Source organism: Agelaius phoeniceus, chromosome 7, assembly GCF_051311805.1.
Source record: "Agelaius phoeniceus isolate bAgePho1 chromosome 7, bAgePho1.hap1, whole genome shotgun sequence".
NCBI classification, from domain to species: Eukaryota; Metazoa; Chordata; class Aves; order Passeriformes; family Icteridae; genus Agelaius; species Agelaius phoeniceus.
In genome coordinates this window covers 11,531,304-11,557,392 of record NC_135271.1, presented here as the reverse complement: position 1 = coordinate 11,557,392, position 26,089 = coordinate 11,531,304, and the positions used below count along the sequence as shown (strand labels likewise).

At 44.4% G+C, this 26,089-nt stretch overlaps 1 protein-coding gene across 13 annotated transcripts in view; it reads left to right on the top strand.

Moving 5' to 3' along the window:
• Positions 1 to 26,089, top strand: part of AGAP1 (ArfGAP with GTPase domain, ankyrin repeat and PH domain 1) — a 325,885-nt gene that overhangs the window by 154,410 nt on the left and 145,386 nt on the right. For all 13 annotated transcript variants that reach the window (XM_077180980.1, XM_077180979.1, XM_077180978.1 and 10 more), the window contains one exon: positions 1,268 to 1,360. In XM_077180980.1, the coding sequence (XP_077037095.1) occupies positions 1,268 to 1,360 (93 nt within the window). The remainder of the gene's footprint in view (positions 1 to 1,267; positions 1,361 to 26,089) is intronic.

Here is a 26,089-nt window from a genome sequence, read left to right as displayed (position 1 = left end):
TTGGGAAGTGGCACTTTCAGAGGCAGAAATCTGTCTTGAAGGACGAGGAACAATAGTTATCCTGCACGCTGGATTTCACCCCTCCCACTTGTTTTGCTTGCTTTCATTTGTTCTTTGTTTAATTCCCCGGCACGCCATTCCATTGCCCCCAACCATAGTAACTGGCCATCGCAGCCCGTTCCCGGCAGCGCGGCATCCCCGCTGTGCGAATGTGCTGCTCTTACTTGCACTCCTCCCTCCCCTCACTCCCCAGGGCAGCTGCTCCTGGGTTTTATCCTTCCTCCCACCCCTTTGTGGCACGGGGGAAAGGGGCATTAGCGATCCACGCTCCTGCTTCTCTCCTGATTTCGGCGTCTCTTCCCGCCGCAGCGGGCTCTGGCGTGGCCGCGGTTTGAAAAGCACGCGGAACTGTTTTCCCATTTCCCATATTGTGTGAGTAATGTTCCCATTGGAAAGTAATGGAGTGAAGTTGTCACTTGTCAGCGCAGTTATTAAGGAGGATGACTCTCAGGTCTTCTTTTTGTAATAAAATAAATCCGTCAAAATCACCGCTGCGCCCGTGCGTTCTGTCGCAATAACGGGCTGCGATCTGAATAACTTCTTCACATTCCCATAGAACTTGATCAAGTCATGAAGGGAGTGCTGTGACCTCACTCCTTCCAGCCTTGGAGGAAGCCAGGATAAAGCAACTCGGGTTTTAGACACTGGTAAAATTCTCCTCATGCTAATTTTTCCACACTGTGTTCAGATAACTTTTTCCAGTCATTGGCTTTTCTCACAGTTGCAACTTTCTGACTGTCCCAAAGCAGAAAAAAAATAGTAAGTTGTAGTCCATATGGTCAAATCCAGCATTATAAAATCATATTTTTAAATAGTTGCTGACATTTTTAAGAGCCACACAGGTGTGAATTAAATGTATGCATGGCTATATTAAATTTTTTTAATGAGGAGATGGCACATTCATTCCCCTTTGGAGCTGCTGTTGGAAACTTCAGAAACGTGTCCTCTGATGTTATGGGTCTTCAGGCAGAGAAGCTGAAACTCTTTAAACGCAAATGCACTTCAAGCTAGTGGATGGTTGAAATTTATGGGTGATGGATGGGAAATTTATTCATTTTTAGGATGGTTGTGTACTTGTGTAGATTCGATTTTGAGCCTATATCTACCTGCCAAAGTATTTTTTAATTGCACCGAAAGAAAAAAAGTCAAATAAAAGCATCCTCTGTGTGCATTTAATAGAGCACAAACTTTTCTTTTCGCTCTGCAGTCTCGGAAAGGGAGTGACCCAGACAAAGAGAAGAAGGTCCTGGAGAGCAGAACAGACAGCATTGGAAGCGGCCGTGCAATCCCAATTAAACAGGTAATGCCGAAATAGTTGTATTTTTTTTTTCCTCTTCCCTGCTTTCCATAGTTGGGAGACAAGACACACACCTCGGGTCCGGGCACGGCGGTGGCGGGGCCGAGCGCCCGAGCGGCGTTTGATGTGCGCCGGTGATGAATGTGGAAGTCACTCACTTGACATCAATTAGGAGAGGTTCCTATGTGTATTAAAATAGGATCATTAGAATAAGAAGAGGGAAAATGTGACAACAGGCCTAATGAAGTGCAGTCTGCCGGCCTGCATATGGAGCGGGTTTCTAGGCTGTGCTGGCTTCAAAGCTGCCTTTGTAGAGGGGGCTTTGATTGGGCCGAGTGCTGCCAGGCGCAGGGTAAATCAGATCGCTCGACAAGAGCCCCTTGTGATGGCAGGAATAGCCTGATGTGGCCCTAATTTGCTACCACAGACGGACATCTGAACACAGTTTCAGGCTGCTCCCTAACAACGAGGCAATTAGTTGTGATAATCATGGCCGGTGTGTCAGCTGCGCGCTCTTGTTTGTAATTTGCTAATGAAGGAATTGTAACTTTGATTAGGTTCAGTTTCATTTAGACCTTATTATATAAGAGAACGTTTACAGCTGTAATGTGTGGCCTTAATTAAACTTTCTCATTACACAACAGGACTTGAAGCCGAGGATTTGTTTTGGTCTGTTTTTACTAGCCTAGATGCACTTTCATTAGCCTGGAAACTCGATGCTAAATTGTAGCTGGGAACACTCCTTTGAAAGGCAAAAGCAGTGCCAGCCTTGGATGGGAAGTGTTTGGGGAATGAGATGATTTACTTGCTCAAATGAAATGGCACTGGATCCATGTGGTTGAGATCTCCACATTCCCATGGAATGCTTCTCACACAGTTTCTCTGTCAGTGTTTCCAAGTGTTTACTCACATGTTAGAGTTGCCTTGCTAGAGATAAGCTTCCTTTCTTTTCCACTTATTTTCTTTCCAGTTGTTTTCGTGCCTTTCCTGCCCTCCAGAGGCTCACTGGCCTCTCCTGATCTTCCCTCAGCCTGTGCCTTATCTGCCAGGTAGCCCTGGATGTCCTGTGTGGAGCTGGGTTTGCATATTTTGGGGTGTTTTGTGGTTTTCCTCTGTTTCTGGGTGTGAGGAGGAGTAGATTTTGTTCCCTTAACTATTAGCTGTGATTCTTCTTCCTGAAGTCGTTCTGAAAGACCTTTTGGGACCATCAGGCAGCAAAAATGCTGTGGTGTGTGAATCTCTAGTAGGCAAATTTTAATCAAGCACGCTGCAATCCAGAAGAGCAGTTTGAAAGCAGAGGAGTTCAGTATTTGGCTCTGCATTCAGGGGAGGAGATTCCAGGCATTTAAAGCAAGCTGCAATTTTATTTTCCTACAGCTTTTGTATGGTACAGGATGGGTTAGACCGGCTGCAATCCTTTTGGGTAATGCTAATTAAACAAAAGTGCAGCTGAGAATGTAAAACTGAGGAATAGATGTGCCAGTGTTTATTCCAGGCATACGTACTGTTCTTTCCTAAAATGCTGTTGTATGGAATCAATTTGACTAAAAATACACTCATAGGAAGAGCATTGTAAGGTAAACATTGTGAGTGTGATTGTGCCACAGCGTGTTGTAAAGAAATATCCCTTACAATATCTGGAATTTCTGTATGGAAAAGCTCTCCTTGCAGCCTGCTTGTGTACCAAATATGACCAATCTTTTGGGAATGTGTCCTCCTTGTTACTAAGCCCAAGTATGGTAATTTCATTTTGTCACCTACAGGCCATTACCCACAAACCCTTGATGTGCATCCTCAGCAGGTCCATCCTGTTCTTTGGGGTGGGAGTTGGGAGGTTTTTGCAGTGCTGCAGGGGTGGCTGCTCCCAGTGGGATTTCACATCACTCTTAGGTGTCAGGAGGAGAGATTTTGGAGGTCTGGTCAGTAGGGGTGGCTCCAGGTTCAGTTGCTGATACAGTCCCACGTTCTTGGGGGCTCGACAGGTGCCAGGTGCTTGGAGCTTGATGAGTTTGTGAGGTCCCCAGGAGGAGGTGAGAGATGAGGAATCTGACTCCATGTTCTCAGAAGGCTGATTTATTATTTTATGATATTATATCACAGAATGCTATACGAAAACTCTACTAAAGAAAGAGAAAGGATACACACAGAAGGCTTAGCAAGAATGAATAATAAAAACTGGTGACTGACTCCTCAGAGTCTGATACTGAGGTGATTGGTCAAAAACAATTGGTCAAAACAATTCACATGGAACCAATCAAACATTCACCTGTTGGTCAACAATGTCCAGACCACATTCCAAAGCAGCAAACACAGGAGCAGCAATCAGATAATTACTGCTTTCATTCCTCTCTGAGGCTTCTCAGCTTCCCAGGAGAAGAAATCCTGGCAAAGGGATTTTTCAGAAAATGTGGCAGTGACAGGAGCTCTCTGAGGCAGAGGAAATTCCTGCTGGGAAAGTTGGTGCCTTTTATTTCATGCCTTAACTGGGAATAAGACAGATGTGGAAGGGAGCTTCTGGGCCTAAAAATCTTTGTGGTGCTGTTCTTCTTAAGATGAGAAACCCCTTCCATCATGATGTTTTCTGTGGCAAATGGAGTCACAGAGCCATAAAGGTTGGTAAAGCCCTATAAGATCACCAAGTCCAGTGTTGAAACAAGCACTGCCAAGGCCATCCTTAACCCATGTACCCAAGCACCACATCCTCATGGATTTTAAATCCACTGCCCTGGGCAGCTCTGTGAAAAAATTTTTCCAAACAGCCAACCTGAACCTTCCCTAGTGCAACTTGAGGCTGTTTCTTCTTGTCCTGTCTCTTGTTGCTTGGGATACTTGGGATAGAAGCAGAAATCTGATTTCAGGCTGCAGCATTACCAGAAGAGAATGCTGTGGGAGAACAAAACTAAACAATAACAACAACAACAAAAGCTTTACCAAAAAAACCCAAGCAAACAACCAAACCAAACCACACCCCACAAACAAATGATAAAACCTCCAGCCAAAACAAGTTCCTTGGAGGCTGGAAATGTTCTGGTTTTGAGGAAAAAATGGAATCTGTCCCAGCACTATGGAAGAGTTGCTGATCATTCTGGGCCCCAGGGATGGACCTGCACAGCTGCCAGTGGGTTTGGGTCAAAAGAAGGCAGGAGTTGCAACCTGCTCCTGCATTCCTGTTCTTGGTGCCTGAATCCCTGTGGGTTTGAGGGAAATCCCTGAGAGTTTGGGAGAATTTGGATGGAGCAACCTGGTCTAGGGGAAGGTGTCCCTGCCCATGGCAGGGTGTTGGAATGAGATGGGCTGTAAAGGCCATTCCAACCCAAACCATTCCAGGATTCCAATAGGAGGTAAAGTTGTGAATAGCCTGTTTCCTTCCAAGGAAACACCTCATTCCTCCAGAGCTTTATCCTTAACTCAGAGCAGCCTGGTCAAAAAGAGTTAATGTTCTTATTCTCTGTGTCCTTTCTACGTGGTAAAGCTGATTTTTCACTGCAGTGCTAAATTTGGTTTTATTGGGCTAAGCCATATAAAACTGTCCTGATGACCCTTACTGCTCCCAACAAAAATCCAAAATGTAGGCAATGAAAAACAGGCTTGTTTCTAGAGGGTGCCGGCTTGCTCCTGCCAAAATATTCTTATAGTGAGTGAAATTTTGGGAAGGCAGATTTCCTGGGGAGGTACCAGTTTTGTGCATGCACAGCCACATCAGCATGTCTTAAATCCTGGACTTTTAGCAGCTGCTGAGAACTGGGAATGTCAGAAATTTTTTAAAATTATACAAAATTTCACTTGTGTGCTATTTAAAAATATTGTGCAAATCAGAGTCAGAAAAGGAGCAATCAGAGAAATCAGAAAAAGAGAAATCAGAGCAATATTGGCTTCAAGTTAAAATCCACAGGAAGTTCTGTACTTCTGAGAAAGAGGTGCTTAAACTAAGAATATTTAAGCTATTTTCTGTAGCATTGCTAATAAGACTCTTAAAGTGAGTGGATTGCTATGGTTGGAGAATTCTCCTTCCAAACCCATTTAGTCTGGAAAAGAAATCTTGTTCCTGGTAGCCTGAGTGAATTTTTTGAAGAATATTTTGAAGCACACATTGGGCTGCCCACTTTTGAGGAATTGACTTTCTGGGATGGGAGGTTTTGTAGCGTTTTGGGAAAATTACTTTGGTTTTTGTGGGTTTGGGAAATCTTTATCAGTAGGGCATATTCAAATTAAAAAAAAATGCACACAACAAGAAAAATAAAAGCAAGAAGCTCAGCTCAGCGGTGAGGGGGCTTGTCATGTATTAATTTTTCATTGCTGTGGAGAATTGTACATACATAATCACTTGATTGCAGTGGGAGTTAGCGAGCTCCTATGGTGTCATTTGCATAAATCTTGTTAAGTCAATGGCAGTTAATGAAGTACAAATGAGCCTGGAGAAGGTGACATGCAAATCGTGGGTGGCAGATGGGAGGTCTGTTTTTGGGATGGCAGCTGTGTGCTCTTTCTTTTTTTTTTTTTTTTTTTTTTTCTTTTTTTTTTTTTAATTTTTATTATTTTTTTTCCTCTGTCCTGCCCCCATCCCCCCCCCCCAGACTGGAGTGTAAATAAATACGTAAGAGCTGGCCTTGACTTTCTGCTCCCAGCCCTTCTTCTCTTTGCCCTTTGCACTTAATCACAGATGCTCACATCATTATATACTCCAGCCATATAACCTTGGCTGTTCTTTTACCAAAAACTGGCCAAAATCAGTGTTTGCCACGTTGCCTCCACCCTTGGCTTACTCTGGGAGGTGCTGCCCCTTTCATGCCCCCAAATTGCTGCATCATTTAGGGATGACAAACTGGAAGCCTGGATTAGAAATAAATGTTCTAATGGTTAGTGCTGTATTGATGACACAGGGAAAAATTTGCCATCCATGACTTGCAAAGGTGAACTTCAGAATCCATTCCCTTCCCTCAGTTTGCAAATGGCTGGATTAATGGAGAAAGTGGAATATCTTATTCAGGCTTTACTTTTAGGTGATATTTCAAATGACCTTCTTTGCCTGCCAGCTTGGCATATTTAAGTACATTAAAGTAATCTTAATGAAATTAGGTATTTTGTCTTTTTTTTTTTTTCCCTTTACTCTGACCTAAAAATGGCAAATATTTTTTATGTCAAGGCACAGGGGTGGCATCACTGATTTGCTGTTCATGAAGAAGAGTTTGGTTCCTTGATGTACAAGTTACAGTTTTTCCTTAGGATGGGCATAAACAAAACTGCCACTTCCCAATGTACATTTTAATTTTATTTTAAAAATCATTAAACTCAGCAAAGGTAACTTTGAAGATGCTCTCATCAAATGTCAAACCTGGCATAAAAAACCTGTCACTTCTGCTCAGCTCCTTGCAGGTGTAGGTCAGTGTTGCCTCTTTTTTAGTAGTGATTTTCTACTTCCTCTGCTTCAGTACTGATTTCCTAACCTCATTTTTGAGTAAGCTGCTCCCTAACCTCATTTTTGTTCATTTTTAGCCCTAGCTGGGATGTGTAAGCACCAGTTACACAAATCTAGCATGGAATAGCACACAACACTCTTGTTATGTTGCTCTTTCCCTTGAAGCAGAGAGATCATGCTACCTGGAGCCTTAAAATACCCACAGCTGTCTGTCCAGCTGTGGGAGCATTTCAGCAGGCACAGCAGTGTCTGGGAAATGGCTTCTGGAAAGGGATCATCTGCCACATCTGCTCAGTCAGAGTGATGTCCTTAGTCATCCTCACTCCCACAAGAGCACCCCAGTGCTCCAGGCAAGTGTCACATCCAAGACTGGCTGTCCTCACAAGCAGCAAATGCTCTTTGCTCTTTCCTGGCTGCAAATGTTTACTTGGAGTCCACCAGAAGAGAGAACAAACAAGCAGTGATCTTAGCAGCTCTTCCTGCTTAATTCATCTGACTTGACAGGGTGAAAAAAAACCATCTAGAGGAGCAGGACAGACAGATGATGCTACAGCCATTGTTGCCAGGGCTTATCTGATGGCTTCTCTCTGAGTTCACCAGCAGGTTGTGCTTTGAAATAAAAGTGGCTCATGCAGGTAAGGGCCAAAAGCATTTCAGGAGGAGGATGGCAGCAAACATGTGGAGGGACAGAGAGCCCAGGATCTGCTTCCATTCCTTACAGCTGTGTGTTTGTGCACTGAACCCCCTGTTCCACTGCACACAGACACAGCCCCCTGTGCTGGTGCTTCTGCTCCAAAACACAGAATCCCAGAATGGTTTGGTCTGGGAGGGCCTTAAAGCCCATCCAGTCCCACCCCCTGGGCAGGGACACCTTCCACTGTCCCAGGCTGCTCCAAGCCCCAGTGTCCAGCCTGGCCTTGGGCACTGCCAGGGATCCAGGGGCAGCCACAGCTGCTCTGGGCACCCTGTGCCAGGGCCTGCCCACCCTCACAGGGAGCAATCCCTAATTCCCAATATCCCATCCAGCCCTGCCCTCTGCCAATGTGAATCCCCTCCCCCTTGTCCTGGCACTCCAGGCCCTTGTGAAAAGTCTCTCTCCAACTTTCTCCCTTCAGCTCCTGGAAGGAGCCTTCTCCAAAACTGCTCCTGTTTGTGTGTTTCCTTCCTGGTGGTGCTCAGGTAGGTTTGTGGAGTGTTGTTTGCAAGCCAGGCTTGGGAGTCTCCAAGGAGCAGCTCTGCCAAAGTCAGAGCTGCTGTGATTTCCAAGGAACTGGCAGATGACATGGTTTGATTTATTTATCTCCAGCGTGAGGTGTAATTTCCTCTGTCACACGTCTGTCTAATCACAGTAATCAGTCTCCAGATCAGCTTGTACAAACACCAGGGTATGGTTTTGAGCCAAATACTCTTAGTGCTGAAATCTTCTGTGTAATTCCTCTGCAATTGTTTATAATCAGAACATACACATTTTTGCTGCCTTTTTTTTTTTTAATTAGCTGATTACCAGTTATAAAATGTTTTGTACTCACCGTGGTTCTGTAAATTGTTAACTGGTTGCTACCAGTATAATTAAATATTTCAGAGCACTTGGCTATGGTTGCATTGAACTGTGAAGAAATAATGTTATATAGCCAATCAAAAAGAGATACTTGTAAACTCATTTAAAGCGTCAGAGTGTGTTAGGACTATCATGGTGATGCTTATTGCAGGAGAAATTAAAGATACAGTTTTGTGCTAAGAGGCAATACAGAAATTAGTTCCTGAATTAGTTGTTAATTGATTTGGTAATTCCCTGGGGTCTGCATGCTCTTTTTTCCTTTTTCGTTGTTGCATTCAGTTAACAGTGACTATTCCCAGTGCACTTGAAATATTTTTTCCAATTAGATCAAATGTGCCCTTACATCAGAAGAATGGCTTCAGCTCCATGTACCTGCCTGGAATAATGTTTAATTTGACTGTGAAAGCCAGATTTGTGGGTTTTTCCACTTGATGAGTTGCAGATACCATCCCAAGAAAAGCTGTAGTCCTTAGAATTTACAATAAAATAACAGTGAAAATCTCTCTTGGGCATCTGGAGCTGGGAGCTCCTGGTGTTAAACCCTTCCCTTGGCCAAGGATGTGGTTTCCAGTCCAAGGGCATGGCCCCTTCTGCCCCTTGGCCACAGCAGGCAGAGCTGGGCACGAGCCTCAGCCTCTCTGATGGAGATAATTCCTCTTTTTCCTCATGCATCCCTTTGTCCTGCTGGATCCCCTCCCATCTGCTCCCTCCTGCTTTCTGGGGTTCACTGGTTTCCCTTCCTGGCATGTCTGAGGGTTGCAGGAAGGAGCTGGAGTTTGGCTTATCAAGATTGAATTTCTAGTATGTTTCTTGTAATTAGTCTCTTAATTTTTCAGAGTCCCTAAAACATGGGTTTTCTGTTTCACATCTGATAAAATGTTGTTATTTTATCTCTAAATGCTTAAAATACCCAGGACTGTCATACAGTGATAGTCCCAGCCATTGTTAGAGCAAGGTGAGCCTGCTACAGCTGTTCCACAGGTGCACTTAAGGGTCCATAAATGAAACATTATCAATGGACTTCTCAGAGAAATTAACTTTCTGTCATGTTTTTTAACTTGCCATGGCTGTGACCTGGAGCCAAGTGTGTATTTAAATGTTTATTAGTGTTGATTTGGGTAGGGGGCACACCATTTCAAACACAATATTCCATTTATTTGTGTGACCCTGCCTCAAAGTGAGCAAAGGAGAACAGTGCCTTGTAAGGCAATGATGGAAAGTAGCCAGATCACCAACTTTAAAAACAGAGGGAAATTTTGTGTTTTATAAATGTGTTTCCTAAATTTTTATATGTTAATGCTATAAGAGGTCATAGATTGCTTATGACTGCCAATAAGGAATGTTCAACTCCATCCTCTTTATTTATTTAATTATTTACTTCAAATCCTGTCCAAATGTAATGCTCTTGATGTTTTGTGAAAGAGACAGGGACAAACCTGTGGGTTTGAGTAGCAGCTGATGATTTCCTAGCTGGCACATCAGGGGTGATTGTAGCTCTTGCTCATCCTTAAGATTCAAGAGGAGACATTCCAGCTTTTGTTTGGAATAGAGTGTTGATCAGGTTGAGCATCCTTGGAGAGGCTGTGGAAGGAGAATGGAAGCAGGCAGGAGGAGAGTGCCAGGGGATCATCAGCCTCTGCAGAAATAGTAAGGAAAGAGTTTCCCTTACCTGAATTTTTTTTTAAGGGGGGGAAGATCCCTATTGTAGAAAAGGAGCAGGTGCTGCTCTTCAGTATAAACCAGTCAGGATCTGTTTTCCAGTGTTTATAAGAGAAGGGAGAGAGTATTTGTATTTTTCTGAGGCTCTACCCTGAATATGCTCCCCTTGTGCCTGGTGCTGCATTCCAGCAGAGAACAGGCTTCCCCAAATTCCAGGATTTTGGATCCACTACCAATGCAGTGAGTAGGGCTGGAGCCTAGAGGAAGCAAGCCAAGCAGTCTCTCTGGTGAGACTATGGAGGATTTAATACATTTGGGATGTTCTCATGCAAATCCTGGAATGTCCATGGGACAGAACATGGGGAAGAGGTGTCAGAGTGCTTTGGTAGAGAGGAGGGAATGAGCAAAAGCAACGGAGGTGTAAAAGAGAACATCAATAAAAAAAGCTGTAATATGACTTTAAAAAATTTATTGGAATTTTCCAGTGCTGAAATGGTGTAATATATCAGGGTGGCCTGTCAGTGTGACATGCAGAGTGACAGCAGTGAGGGCACTGAGGGATCTTCACTGTTGCCCTGAGGGTCTCAGCTGGCCCCTGGCCAAAAGACTGTGACTAGAGGTGGTGCTTCAGCAGCTGCATCTAGAAAATGCTTTACAAGATGCAATCTCTTTATTTGAGCCATCTTCATCGACCCAGGCAATCAAAGAAACCCCACAAAACAATGGTATCAGTCAGTGCCTGAGTGCATGAGTTTATAACCACAGAATCAGAATATCCAGAGCTGGAAGGGACCCACAGGGGTCATGGATCCAACCCCTGGCTGTGCACAGACACCCCAACAATCCCACCTTGGGCATCCCTGGCAGTGCTGTCCAAACCCCCCTGGAGCTCTGGGGAGCCTGGGCAGTGCCCAGCACCCTCTGGGGGAAGAACCTTTCCCTGGTATCCAGCCTAAAGCCCGTCTGGGCTGCCAGAACCCTCTGCAATCCCTTGTGTCAGCAGCAGCTCAGCCCTGGCATGGGGGGACATCCCCAAATCAGCCAGGAGAGCAGGAAGAACTGGCCTTACTTGTTTTCAGTGGATGAGATCAGGAATCAGAATGGGTTGGGTTGGAAGGGATCTTTAAAGATCACCTGGAGCCAAACCCCAGGTGAGCAGGGTGCCCATGCCCTGGGCCAGGTGCCATCCAGCACGATGGGCTCGCTCAGGGAGGCAGTGGGAAAACACCTTTGTTCTGAGGAGAATCCATGCACATCTGGGCTGCCTTTGGTGGCTGCAGCTCTTCCTCCCAGGGCATGAGGAATTAGTCCTGAGAAGTGACACCAGAAGATTAAGTAGGAGGCTTCTGACAGTTAGCAAGTGAGGCTGCCCAATAGACTGGGGTTGACACAAGGATTATTAATATGTTGGAAAGATGTTTTGGGGATTCCACCATATTTGTATGGTTGCCAGCAAAACGTTGACAGTTGCATTGTGGTTAATAAATTCATTTAGATTTATAAGCATTGTTTACAGAACCTGTTCGCCTGCTGAAACTCTAACAGCATCTGTTCCTTCGTACTAATTAACTGCTAATTACGAATGAGCTTTGTGTGTTTGTCAGTATAACTGGCTCATGCATTTTGTAAGGAACATTAACAAATTGATTTACATAGTGGTAAAGCAATCAAAAGAGTAAACTGAACAGCACGCAGTTAAAGCCCTTTAGCCTAATTTTTTGAATAAAGCAAACTTTGGGCATTCTGAGTATTTTCATGATTCTTTTGCTCCCATTTAATTGTGTGGTAATTGTGTGTGGATCTGGATTGGGGGTGTTGGCCCAGCATCCCTAGTTTCCTGTTTTATTTTGTGGGTTTGTGTTTGTATTTTATTTTCAAGCGTTGGCACTTCAGTGTGTGTAATGTGTGAGGAAGTATTTTCCCAGAGCATGGTGAAGAATGGCAAATTAAAACCAATAAATGCCATGAAAAAGGAATATTGCTTGGGGGGGAGCAGGGAGTGTTTGAAACATGGGTACTCTAACTGGTTTAGATATTGGAAATATGTGTGGAAGTCCTTGCACTTTGGTTTAAATACTGTTTTCTCTAAACCTGCTTTAAAAAAGAATCCTGTTACTACTGTAATTATCAGCACATCTTTAGAACAGTCTCAGCAGCCAGGCCAGATGTTGGTACTTGAATATTTTGAATTTAAAGGGAATGATTGGCACAGATTGCCCAGAGAAGCTGTGGATGCCCTATCCCTGGAAATGTTCCAGGTCAGGTTGGAGGGGTCTTGGAGCAACCTGAGATAGTGGAAGGTGTCCCTGCCCATGGAATTTGTATGGTCTTTAAGGTCCCTTCCAACCCAAGCCTCTCAAGGATTCTATAATCAAAGTGCAATTCTTACAAATAAAATCTCAGATTATTTTGCATGGGTTAAAACGGGGAGAAAAAAATCTTATAATTTAGTGTTTATTGTAAAGGATCCTTTGCATGGTGATAAATTGGGAATGAGTGTCATGATCAGATGACCTGGATATATTTCACTCACAGACGTCCTAAAAGCTGTAAAGCTTGAAATGAACTTTGTTACTACTGTTAGAGAGAAGGCAAAAGTAATGCAAACACACACTTTGGGGTTTAGTTTTCCTGACCAGAAGCTATTCCAATGAGGAACAGACAGAGTGGTTTTATACAGACTAAAACCTGCCAGGAAAACTCAATTGGATTTTTGATGGAATTTCCAACTAAGTGCATGAAGCAAACATAGCAGATGTAAAATGTTTTGTTACAGCCTCAGTACGTCTTAATTGAGAGTTTATCCAAATGTGTTTGGCTAAAAGCTGCCATGTGGGTTGGATCTGGTCTGTGGGGGCTGTAAACAAGCCCTAAAGCCAGAGTGTGGTCTGGGCTGGCTGGAAGGGGACTAAAGTTGGCCCAGCTCTGGGGACAGGGCCATGTGTCTGCTTGAAAAGTGTATTTTCATCCTTGTTTAAAAGAAGCAGGAAAACAAGGGCAGTGTGGGAAAATGACCTGGAATGGAACCTGGACTAAAAACCACTCACCCTTCAGCTGCTTTAACCCAAATTTGGAAAGTTGGATGGAGAGGGACCTGCAGTCTGGGGCAGTGCTGGGTCTGTAGGTTGGGCTGTGTAGGGTGTGTAGGTTGGGTGGAGAAGGAGCTGTGGGTTGAGATGGTGTCAGACCTGTGGGTTTGCTGGAGAAGGACCTGTATGCAGCTTTTGCTTTTGTGTGCTTGGGCTACCTCACCAAGACACTTCTCCAGTGACCCCAGGGTCACTGTCCCTGGAATCAAGGCCAGGACCTGACATGAGCCTCAAACGTGCTGTGGCTGCCCCTGGGACCCTGCAAGTGTCCAAGGCCACGTTGGACAGGGCTTGGAGCAACCTGGGACAGTGGAAGGTGTCCCTGCCCATGCAAGGGTGGGGCTTTAGGGTCCCTTCTAACCCAAACCAGCCTGGGATTGCGTGGTTTCAGGATTAATGCTACAGGAGGAAGCTGCTGACCTCCGGGGGCTGTCAGACCATGGAACGTTCTCTACCAGGAAAATAAAAGCTTAGTGATTTCGGTTTGCTTTAAGGAAGAGGGTGTGGATTTTCTTTTAAAGAAGGGGAGAGGCTGTTGAGCAGTGAGATGATGTAGGTAGATCTGAGCTCTGAGTGCATTTCTTCCCCCTTTATAACTAATATGAGTCTTTGTCACAAAAGAAAAATACCAAGACGTACCATTTGCAAAAGGGTTTATAGTACAGTATATCACCCTATTATGAATGACAGCATTTAAATGGTTGGGTAGAGAAGTGCAGAACTGCTACAAATCAAGGAGCTAGATTAACATCTCATGCTCTCTTCTCTGTGAGTATTTTGGGGGGAGGGAAATTAAGAAATCCTCAAGTGCGGGAGGTATTGGAAAGAAAAATCAACTAAAATTACCAAAGTGGTTGAATTGTTTAGAAATTATGCTGTCTGAAGTGAGCAATACATTGGAATGGAGGAGAATTGAAGAGCAGGGATTGTTTAAGGTGGCAGGTATCATCGCTGTAGGAATCAAAATTGTACAGGCTGTTTCATGGCCAAATTAAAAAAAAAAAAAAACAATTTTATGTGGAGGGAGAGATGCACTGGAAATCATTGACTAAAAGCTGAGCTTTGAGCAAACTGGATGAAAACTCTTCTTGAAGATGCAAACTGAGTAAGTGCAAAGATATGTATGATTGGTGCGTTTCATGTTAAACAAATACTCAAGCCTGAGTCTGAAGATCTGGAATTCTATGTGTATGTTGACTTTTTGTGTGAGCCAGATCTCCTGAAGGACACAGATTTTCAGATTTCCTGTGCTGTGTCAGGCAGGTGAGCTGCACAACCCTTTCCTGCTGTGGCAGGAGAGATGTGCATCCCTCCAGTGCTGAAGTGTGCCCAGCATTCTGAGCATTGACATTTTGTGTTTGCTTAAGCTGATGCAAGGCAAGGAACTACTTGGGATCATTTTATGAATTTGCCCTTCGTGCAGCAAATGCTGCTGGGAGTTGGGAATTCATGGCAATGCTGTATTTGTAGCTGAGAAATAATAGGTGCACAATCACTGCTGTTGGTGCTCTAATCTTGCAGCACAGTGATTGCTCTGAGTAATTCCTGCTACAGATTAAGTCACACTTAGCTCCAATTAAGTGACACTTTTTAATGTTGATGTGGTGTTTTAAATGAAGCAAGAGGTTTCTTGCCTGTTTGTGCAGCACAGGGATTCCAAGCTCCCTGAAGCAGACAAACACAAGGGGCTTGGGTGGTAAGAGAAGAGGGGACAATGACATTGGGATGGAAAACAGAACTGGAGGGACAGAGCTCAAATGGAAACTTGTGCTGCTGTGAGAAGCAAAATCTGTACTGAACAGGTGAGAGAGAGGAGGGAAAATATTGACCAAAGACTCTGAAGGAGATGGGAAGTGAGAATAAAAACCAGGTGATGCTCTCAGTAACATCAGGAATCCTGAGGGTCTCTGAGAAAGTGGCCCAGCAGTCCCCAGAGGGGCTGGCTCCAAGCAGGAAACACCATGATTGATTCCTGGGTGCCTCTGGAGCTCCTTGTTGGTGCCTGGAGCTGGTTCCAGCTGATCACTCCTGGAGCTCTGGTCTGTAGAGCTCAGGAATTCCCCTGGAGCTGATGCATTCATGCTGTCAAACTGCTGAGCTTCCCTCTGCTGGAGGCAAGGCATCAGTGGTGGTCCAGAGTGGTTCTGGAGGTGTTAAAAAGTTTGCCTGAAATAGGGTGGGAATTTGAAACCACAGAGAGTAAAGAAAGAGGAAATTAGGAGAGGCAGCATTTCTGCCTGGAGTGTGGAAGGACCTGCACGGGCTGGGGATGACTGCAGGGCAGGACCAGTCTCAGACATGCTTGGAGAAGGGGTCTGGTGAGCTGGGTGCTGCTGGACAGAAGCTCCAGGGAGCACCAAACTTTCCTGTGTAACACATGTGTGTGTGTGCTTGGAGAACCTGGATGCCAGGGAAACCCCATTCCTGAGCTCTCAGCATGGACAGGAACTTCTAAAATCAGGTTTGCTCTTTGGCCAAAAATGCTTTTTTGCATAGGTAATTTCTCCTCCAGCCTCTCTGAATGGTGCTGGTGTCCTGTCCCAAAGAGCTCTGGAGTGGCATCAGCAGTGGTGGCACAGGAGTTTTGCTGTTCTACCACTCTGCAGTGTTCAGTGCCTGCTTGGCTTCCCTTGGCTCCTGCTCTCTCCTTTTCCCACCCCAGCATGGACACAAGGATGGAGGTGAAGCTTCAGCATGGAGGTGAAGGATGGCTGAGGCTTGGGGCAACCCCTCCAGTGGAAGGTGTTCACAAATTCTGCTCTGTGGTTCTCCTTTTGTCTGCTTTTAGTTGTTATAGGTAGGGTTTGTAGATTTACATTTGGAGTTTTAAATGTAAATTTGTTTTTTTTGAAGGTCAGTGAGCATCTCAGGTTTTTCTGTTAAAAACAGAAGTCAGACATAGAATCACAGAATGGATTGGGCTGGAAGGGACCTTAAAGCTCATCTCATTCCACCCCCTGGAACACTTTCCACTAGAAAGATAAATTGCATGAGTTTTTTTTACCCTGCCTCACCTGTGAGATAGAAACAATGTGTGCTATGCTGGTACCAAGTGCAGGTGGGCTCCTGCTCCATCCTCCAGCACAATATTCCAGCTGCAGTCTGTTTACCACAGGGATTTTCAGTCTTGAAAGCACATATGAAACTTCACCAAACCTGCCAGAACACCCCCTTGGTGTTCCTGCCCCTCCATCAAACTTGGTTGATGTTGAACTTAAAGCTCTGAAAGGTTGCAAAGGTGACTTGAGGTGGTGTCTCTCAGAAACCTGTTGGAAATGCAAGCAGAAGCACCATTTTTTAACCATTTTTGTTGGTGTAGGACTGATGACAGATCTGAAATGATTGCTAAAGTGAGGAAACGATCAGCCCTTTTGATAACAGGGGCTTTCTCTCTCCCTGCACCTTTTCCTTGCTGACTCCTGATGTACCTTGACTCTGTTCCCTGGAGATGGAGAAACGTGCTGTAGGAAAAACAATCCTTGGGTTACATGCAGAAAAGTGAGATCATTCACTTGAGATGAAAGCTTTATTTACATTTACCTTGGGTTTATTGGGTTTTTATAGCCAGGGCTGTGGGACTCTTTCTGCTGTCCAGGCACTCAGGTATCTCCCTTTCTTTGAGTGGGGATGAGCACTTTGCCATTCTTCTCCTCAGCCTCTGTTTCCACATAACAAGACTTCCATGTAAGTGCAGAGAAGGGGTTTGTTCCTTCTACAACTAGGGTTAAATAAAATTCTATAATAAGAATAATTTAAGGCAATTTAAAAAATAGGTGGTGTGGGGATGAGACACCAACCTATGCAGAGCAAATCTCTCTCCTGAGCCCCAAAAATCTGTGTGTGTCCAACAGCCTGACAGGCTGGAGGAGTGTGTTGGGAAGAGTCCTTGACTGTGGGAGCTCCTGCTCAGAGCTCAGAGGGGCATCCATCCTTCCCTCCAGGCAGGGAGGGTGGCCTGGGCTGCTGTGCAGGGAGGAGGCACCTCCTGTGCCCTGTGCCAGAGGTTTGGAAGGACAGGAGTAGGAGATGGAAGTGGCTGGTGGCACCTGCTTTCCCTTTCCTTTAATTATCTGCCCACAGTGTGTCTGTCCCTCATTAATGGGGATTGTGTCTCGTGCTGCCTGCAAAGAGCTGGCCCCATTAAACCAGTTATAATAGCAACAAATTAATGCTCCCCTGCCCTTTTTCCTGGGCTGGGTAAAGGATAATACATCAGCACAAACTACTTGGACATAGCACAATTTAAATATTTTAGCGATGCCTTTCTGTACCTATCTGACCAATTTTCTCCCAGCTTCTTGGCAGTGTTGGTTTTTTAACATTGCTGCCCAAGAAACGTGGCTTTCCTGGTTATTTGGATTTGAGGTTGGTTCCCTTTCAGCTGAAAGGGATCCCAGCAGTAGTGGCTCCAAGTAAAAATGACTTTGTTCTCTGCTATGTTAAATTGGCTGGTTAATTCTGGTGTTATTTACCCTGTAATTCATTAGTTTTACTCTACCATTGGCAGCTGACAGGCTGTAATTTCATGCCTTGCAATAAAAGATGTCTCATAATCTGCTTCATTTAGCAGCAAGAGAATTTAATGAAATTAACTGCAGTCCTAATTATGCCAGTGAATACTAAAGACTGCTATCAAGTTTCCTCAGAAAAGGACAAGGTCCACCTTATGAAGGATTTAGAATATAATTTCCTGGGAAAAGTTGCAAATGTCTCCTTCTATTGGCCAACAAGGGCCAATTACAAGTGCTGATACGAGTTTAATGAACTAGTTTGTTCTGAGGATATCTCACAAGGAATAATAATTTTTTATTTTCAAGCGAGTTTTTAGAGGTTTCTCTCCTTAGAACAGCTGATCCCTGAGAATTTGGTGCTTTGCTTCTGTTTTGAAGCCTTTTGCCCTGTCCTTTGTGAGGGTTAGGAAGTGAGGAGGAGGCAGCTCATGTGTGGGGTGAGGGATTTGGAGAACCTAACCCAGAGGACATCAGGGAATTTGTCGTCCCATGCTGTGATTCCCTGGAAGTTCTGGGCTGAGAAAACTCAGGAGGGAACACAGGAAGGCTGGGCTGGATGGGGCTTGGAGCAGCCTGGTCTGGTGGGAGGTGTCCCTGCCCATGGCAGGAGAGTGGAACCAGATGAACTTTGGGGTCCTTTCCAATCCAGACCACTCCAGGAGTTAGTTCTGACACTGCCCGGAAGGAGAAGGATTGATCTGAGGAGCATTCCAAGCACTGAGGCACCTCTCTGTGATTTTCTCAAGGCTTCCTACTGATCCACCTTTTATGATTATTTTTGTGGTGCACACTCCTGACTCTGCACTGAAAAAGTGTTTCTATGTTGGCTGGCAGGCTTTCCCTGACTGCCATCCCAGTGTGTTGGTGGATGTCTTTGCCAAATGTGCTCTGCCTGCCTCCTGAGCACCGCCACACTCCGACAACAACGATGGGAGATGGAACCGCCGCTTTATGGCTTCAGTGGTGTTAAATGTAGTTAATTGGAAAAACTTTTAACTGCAGAGAATTTCCCTGTGAATAGCCTTCATAATAACCAGCTCACTATAAAAGGCAAAATGCTTTGCTCACAAGGACAACGGGACTATAAAGGTGAAGTGTATTGATCAAATTACCTGAGATAATAAACTTCGGATGAATAACTCCTCTATTGATGAATGGGACAAGTCTTCCTTTTTTTCCCTAATCCTCTTGGTGTTATGGGAAGGCAGTTGAGAGGACAGTTTTTGCAGAGTGTGGGGTTGTTTCAAGCCTAGTTTATATTTTTAAGTTAAGGAGCTGCGTGGAATTGTTGATGGAAAACGGCATTGAGTTTTTTTAATGTTCCTGTTTCTTTCTTTTAAGCTGTAATTTGTTGAAAGTACAATCATCTTCCTTTAGATAAAAAGTTATAGGAGTACATAAAAGTGAATATGTATAGGGGAAGAGACTCAAAATGGTCATTATTTGTAGCAAAGCTGGATAAAGAGGGAGCAGTGAACTCCTCCATAGACGTTGCTGAGGAGGGAGGTCAGAGCACAGCTGGACTTGTGCTCGTGTCAAAACAGGGAAGAGTTACAGCCCCAGAAAAGAGGGAGAAGGGTGGTGGAAGGCAGCTTGGAAGCAAATGAGACCTTCTGATTTGTGGCTTGGTGCACCCTCATTCCTTTGCTGTAGGGATTTCATGGCATTGTTCCAATTATGGGAAACAAAGGGAAGGGGATGGGTGAATCTGCCTTTCCCAGCAGCTAGAGTTTGGGATTTGACCAGAGGTGTCAGCTATCTTGGCAACCTCAGATAAAAACTCCAAATAAAGCCAGTGCAGACTTTCTTCTTAATATTTCAGAATGCAAACAGAAAACTTTATTTTTATTCAAGGCATACTAATCACCTGTAATTGCATTTATTGGGTGAAGGATTAAGTGAGAGCTGCAGGGAATAGGATTGATCTAAAAGCTTTGTTAATGGAGCAAGGGAGTTGGAAGGAGATGATCTTTAAGATCCCTTTGAACCCAAACCATTCCGTGATTTTGGAATATCTTCAGAATTGTTGGTCAGAGGGGGTAGAGACAACACAGGGTGATTCAGATGTGGGTAATGTTGCAGTGTGGTGTGTGCTGCCAAGGAAGTTCAAAAGAAGTTCAGAAGACCACAGGGATCTATCAGGAAATTTTAGTGGGAAGAACTCAACCATAAAAGCATGGCATAAGCCTTCCAACTTAATGGAAAAGGGGAGCAAGGAAGTGAATATGAATTTGATTTGGAATTGGTTGTGGTGAGGGAAGGTATGGAGTTGATATTCAGAATAGTACAGGAGCTCAGGGTGGGTGATATTATTATTTGTCATGTTACCTAGAAGATCAACAAAGATGAGTTGTCTGCTCCATGAGGTTATGGTGTTTAAGAATTTTTATTTTCAGATTTTGAAAGGCTCCATCAAAGTGGACAGCCTTTAATTATAGCTGAATTTGTCTTTGTGATACACTTTAAAATCATGAGACAAAAGTTGTTAAATTACAGAGTGACAAAGTCTCTCTGTAAAGTTTGTATAACAACATATTTTTATCTTCTTTGGGAAGTCTTGAAAGATGGAGCTGAGCAAGGTGGGATGTAAGGAAGGCCTGGGGTATCAGCAGGACAAAGGAGAAAGGGAACCAAATGCTGGAACAGGTTTCAGAAAAGCACTGCCACACCTAAGCATCACAGGAGTGAAGTGAACCATTGGACCACATCACTGAAGTCCAAAACCCTGAGTGTTAGTAAAATAAATCCTGTTGAATAAGGTAATAACCAAGACCATATACTAAGACTGAATAACAATAATAATCATAATAGAGGCCAAAATATAATAGTAATAATAATAATAATAATAATAATAATAATAATAATAATAATAATAATAATAATAATAATAATAATAATAATGTCTTTGCTGTGAAGGGCTTAAATAATGTATGTTGCTCAGCCTGATTATTTAACTGTGTTGTCTTATTTCATTTGGTGCATATAAATTATGGAAAAGTGACCTAAAAGGCCACACACCATGAATGAACCAAAATCTAGGGTCATTAATACACTTTACAGGGATTTGAAGCAGGACTAAATGTGAGAAACGGACCCAGAGCTGGGATCCCTTGTTCTACAGAGTGGAAGAAATTATTCTTTAAAAAGTTTTGATGTGAGTGTCATCACCTTGTTGTTTCATATAAATATGGATAATTATGGATATACACACACACATATAGATGAGACCTCTCTCTTTAAAATAGGTGAGTAAAGAACATTATCCTGTAAAAATGGAAAAGCCAGAGCAAAGGGCAGCCAAAGAAAAACGTGGATTTGAGAATATCCGTGGATTCAAAAGGTGGGAGCAAGACAGGTCTGCAGCTTTGGAAAGAGATTAAGAGGAGCCTTCCTTTAATGGGCAGCATTGATTCCACAGGGATGTTTGAGCCTGTGTCAAGCACGAGGCATGGGGGCAAGAACTCGAGCTGGAGGAGAGGCCAAGCACGGCAGGAACACGGCTGGAATCTGAGCAGTGATAGAACAGACATTTTTGTTACCTTACATGCAAAATTCAGCTCGTGTTATTAGCAAGCCTCAGCTTGGCTGAGGGGTTTTAGAGTTCATGGTTCTCATTTTCGTGGGTACCTTCAAACTTTGGAAGAATCACGTTCAGTTGATGCTGCTGAGCTGCTCCACCAAGCTTCTAGCACCCAAAATTAAAAGCTCAGCTGGAAATGTGAAGCAGATCAGAAGCCAGGGGAGGCAGCAGGGAGTTGGTGTGAAAAGGGGGCTTTGATGTCCCTAATGCCCATTGTTTAATGCCAGGGCTTTGCTTTTAAATGCCAATGCACAGCATGGAGGCCTGGCCCTCCCATGGCGCCACAGAGGGTGCCTTGGGTGGCAGGGAGGAAGGAAAGAAAGGAGGAATCTTCCATCCTGCCAGCACAAAGTTGACAGACAGGGACAAGGCTTTTGCAGAGCTTTTTGAAGGAATCGTGGGGCAAAGGGTGCAAACCCGAATCCGGCGTGCTGTGCGTGCGGGTGTGCAAGGGAAAGTTAGCAGTCAGTCAGGTTTTATCTCTTAATGAATAGAGACTGCTGAAGTAAGGGTTAGGTAATTGAGTTTATAATTAATTAGCCATAACCCTCATCAGATAAAGCAGTTGTCGAGGTTTTTTTTTATCTCCTTTCTCTCCCCAGGGCCTGCCCTTCTTTGTCCTTGCGCTGACAGCCAGCACTTATCTCAGGCCTTCTCCATGGCGTGCCCGTCAGCCCCTCCTCCCCTGGGCTGGGCTTTGGTGGTCAGCCTGGGCCTGTATTGTCCTGCCAGGATCCCAATCAGCCGGGCTGTCGTGGTGGGATGATGAATTAGCCGTAGGAGTTAACGTGGAGGTGAGCTCCAGATCGGAGCCCCGATAGCTCCCGCCCGGCTTCTGTGCGCCCGTCACCCTGCCCGGCGCTGATCCGCCACTGACACTTCCCAACAAAGAGCTTACAAAGGTGGATTTAGTCACAGGAATGGGGCATTTCTCCAGAAAGTTGGGATGCTGACAAAGGACCCTTAATTTCTTCTGCCATCTAATTCACCTTGACAATACCGGGAAGATAAATTAGGTTTTGCTCTGTTTTCTTTTGGTGGCCTTATCACCTTTATGTTGTGGGCTGAGCTGGTTTGCTTGCAGTAGGGGAGAAACTTTAGCCACGTATCTTAAAAGCATCAGGATTGTAAAAGGTGTTGAGTTCCTGCCTGTTGAGGTGGATGGAGGGTGTCAGAAGCCAGGACATCCCTCTGGCTGCCCTGGAGGACTCCAGACCCTGGCAGGGGGCTCAGAGACCTTGGCACAGAGTCACAAACACCTGTGCCTTGGATTTTAGCCCATGGAAACAATTACCAACTTTGTGTGAGGAGTTACAAACCACAAGAGTTTGAGTAGAATGTTAATGAATTTATCACAGGGTGAAAATGTAGAATTTTGGAGTTTTTAGAATGGGGAGGCAAGATGGAGGAATCTGGGCATGTCCTGTCCTTCTTCTCCTTCTTCTTCTTCTTGTCCTCCATCTTCTGCTGTCATGGTGGCACTTTTGAATTGGTTTAGAGTAGAGACAGACTGTCTAACATAGGTGATAGGTATTGGAAAATTATTGCAAATAAAGTACACATAGGTTTTAGTATAAAAAGTTAACACCGCCCCAAGGCGGTCACTGTGCCACAACCCAACCTGCTGGACAGATCTCAGCAGGTCAGAGAAAGAATGTTACAGATAACAGAAAGTAAACAACCTTGAGAACAAGAGTCAAGGAATTCTGTCTTCTTCTTTGGTCTCAGGGCTGGGAAAAAGAGACTTTCTAACACCTCGGGGTCATATTGACACCAGAGACCCCATCAGAAGGGGACTGGGATGTCAGATTTATCCTCCCTCAAAGCTGTGTCCTTCTCTGGCTGCACTGGGGAGAGGAACTTCCTTGCTGTGTTTACAGTAGGCTCGTGGCACTGGGGTGGGTTTGTAGACAGGTTTGGCTGCTGCAGGAGAACAAGGCTCCCCAGCAAGTCTCTGTGTTTTGCCTTCCTCTGGAGTGTTTGAATTGGAGATGAAGACTCCTGTGTCTTACGGCATCAACTCCAGCTTGGAATGAGCTCTGGTTCTCCTTAATCTCAGTGTCAGCACTAGGAAATGGAACTCAGGTTTCTCAGTGCCAGAAAGGCTTGATTCTTATTGAAAATACATAAAGCATTATTCTTCTGTGGTCTCTTTAATAGCCTGGTAAAGTTTTCCTCTTTCTTTGGCATTTCAGCAGCAATATACATTTTTAGTTTGGCTACAATTCTTTAGGGATTCAAGTTTCTGTGTGCACACCTACCCTGTTCTAGGATCTTCCTGGAAGTTGAATTAGTAACATATGAGTTAAGATGGCACAGTGTAACTGCATAAAAGACATTGCTGATGGCAGAATGAAGCTGTTCCAGTTTGGAATAACTTCTAGGTTGTCCAAGTGGGTCACAGAGCCCTGCAGCTGCTGTGCTGTGATGGTTGTGGTTGGTGAAGCTCCTCAGTTGTGCAGGATGTGCACCTCATCCCAGCACAGGAAGGCAAATTCTTGTGTACCTCCCTGCTAATTGATAGGAAGGATGGAGGAAGGTAGTCTGTGACACGTTTGGGACAGGAGAAATTCCAATTAGAGATGCAGAAAAGTGTTATTTCCCACCAGGTTCCAGTATTGGAGCAAATATCTGAAGGGGCTGTGAAATCTCCACCTCTGGAGGTGGCTCCAAGGGGACATGGAGCTCCTCAGAGTTTTGGGTTTGCACCTTGCCACTGGAGGTGATCCAGAGGGAGCAAAGAGACACTCAGTTGTGCGTTCTGTGAGTGAGGGAAGCCAAGCATGAATGCAGTGGAAGGAAAGAACATAATTATCATCCCTGATGTAAGAACTGTGCCAAAATGTTTTCCAGGTTGAGGATTTATATTGCAAACGAACATCAACCTTGGATGGTGTTACCTCATGCAGAAGGGTAACTAAAAGCACATTATTTTTATTCTAGGAAACAGTGGAGGGAAAAAGCTTTTGCTTTGAATTTGCCTCTGAAATGTAAGAGATGAGGCAATTCTATCCCTGAATTTTTTTTTTTTAAAGCAAAGCTGGCAGTGTCCTCTGGAAAACATGTGTGGATTAATGGGATGGATTCAGCTGGGTTTGTCTCGTGTTTACATGTTTGGTTTTCTGATAGAAGAAAATTCTTCTTGTTTAATTGTTGCTGGATTTTTTATTTAATCAACAGTATATTGCAAATAGAGATAGAAAAAACTATCATTTAAATAGAGACTAACAAATATATGTTAGTGTAGTTGTAGTTTTAAGTTTTTCTTTTGAAAATGCATTTTTTTCCCCTTAATGCCCATTTTGCTATAAGTATTAGAGAAAACTTGGTATAGTAGATGAAATTTTCAGGCTTTTTAATTGCTTTTGGTAAAGGAAATGATGTGCTTTGTACCTAAAGGAATGTTTAAATCAGGTTTTAGCTGTGATCTTCAAGTGTTCAGATCTTCAGAAGCAAGTGCAGTATGTTACAGGACAAGTTAAAGAATATCCATATTTAAATCAATACTAAGATTTACTGATGCTAAATAGAGAATTAAGGTGGAAAGAGATAAATATTGTAGCCTTTTAAAACTTAGGAAACAGGCTCATAGGTTGGGATAAGGGTAGGGAGAGACCCTTCACCATCTGGTCCCTTTATCCATGGGGTCAGTCCTGTAGGATCTCTCCAGTGTGGGTCCCTTTATCCATGGGGTCAGTCCTGTAGGATCTCTCCAGTGTGGGTCCCTTTATCCATGGGGTCAGTCCTTCAGGATCTCTCCAGTGTGGGTCCCTTTATCCATGGGGTCAGTCCTGTAGGATCTCTCCAGTGTGGGTCCCTTTATCCATGGGGTCAGTCCTGTAGGATCTCTCCAGTGTGGGTCCCTTTATCCATGGGGTCAGTCCTGTAGGATCTCTCCAGTGTGGGTCCCTTTATCCATGGGGTCAGTCCTGTAGGATCTCTCCAGTGTGGGTCCCTTTATCCATGGGGTCAGTCCTTCAGGATCTCTCCAGGGTGATCTCCTCTCTCCATGGATCCTGCCAGGACCCTGCTCCAGCAGGAGTTTCCCATGGGGCAGAGGTTCCTTTGGGCATCTCCCTGCTCTGGTGTGGGGTTTTCTGTGGGATTCAGGTGGATCTCAGCCCCACCATGGCCTACAGGGCACAGCTGCTTCACCCTGGGCTCCACCACAGGTGGTGGAAGCAGAAAAGGCTTGAGATGGGTGGTGTAACCTCATTTTCTTTGCTGTTTTAACACAGGGGTTTTCTTGGGATGTTTTGTATCATTGTTTGAGGTATGTGAAGGTGGGAAGCAGGAGAACCTTTCTGAAAGGCTGGGCAAGAGTTTCAGGAAAATAAAGCTGGAATGAAAGAACTGGACTCTGATACTCGTGGGTCCCTTCCAGCTCAGAATATTCTGTGTTTCTGTGACTCCTTGCATTTAGGAATTTCAGGGCATTTCAGGCCTTCAGACTTGCAGAGAAGCAGTTTAAGGGCAGTGAGAAGAGAGTAAAACCTTCCCTTTCAGGCAGCCTGGGTAAAGTTGCAGGGTTAATTTCAATTATGGAGTATTTGAAAATGTGTCCTGCTTGTAGGGAACAAAGAGATGGGGATTTTTCCTTGGAAGGTGTCCTGGAAAGCTGTGATTCCCCAGGCCACACCAGTGCTTTTTTTTCCCCCACTCCAGTGATTTCAGAGCAGGGATTGATGGGCCCCTGTTCCTTAACGAGTTTGCTGAATTGATTTTATCATTGCTTTTTGTCACTTTCCTAGAACTAACATGGAAATGACCAAAAAAAATCAAAAAAGGTCCGGCTGACACCACCCAGGCACAGGGTGTTAAAGTTGGTAGGACCTGGGATCATCAGCAGCCATAATTGACAAATAATACCCCTCATAAATACTGCCAGTCTTTTCAATTAGTTTTCATCTCAAATTCGG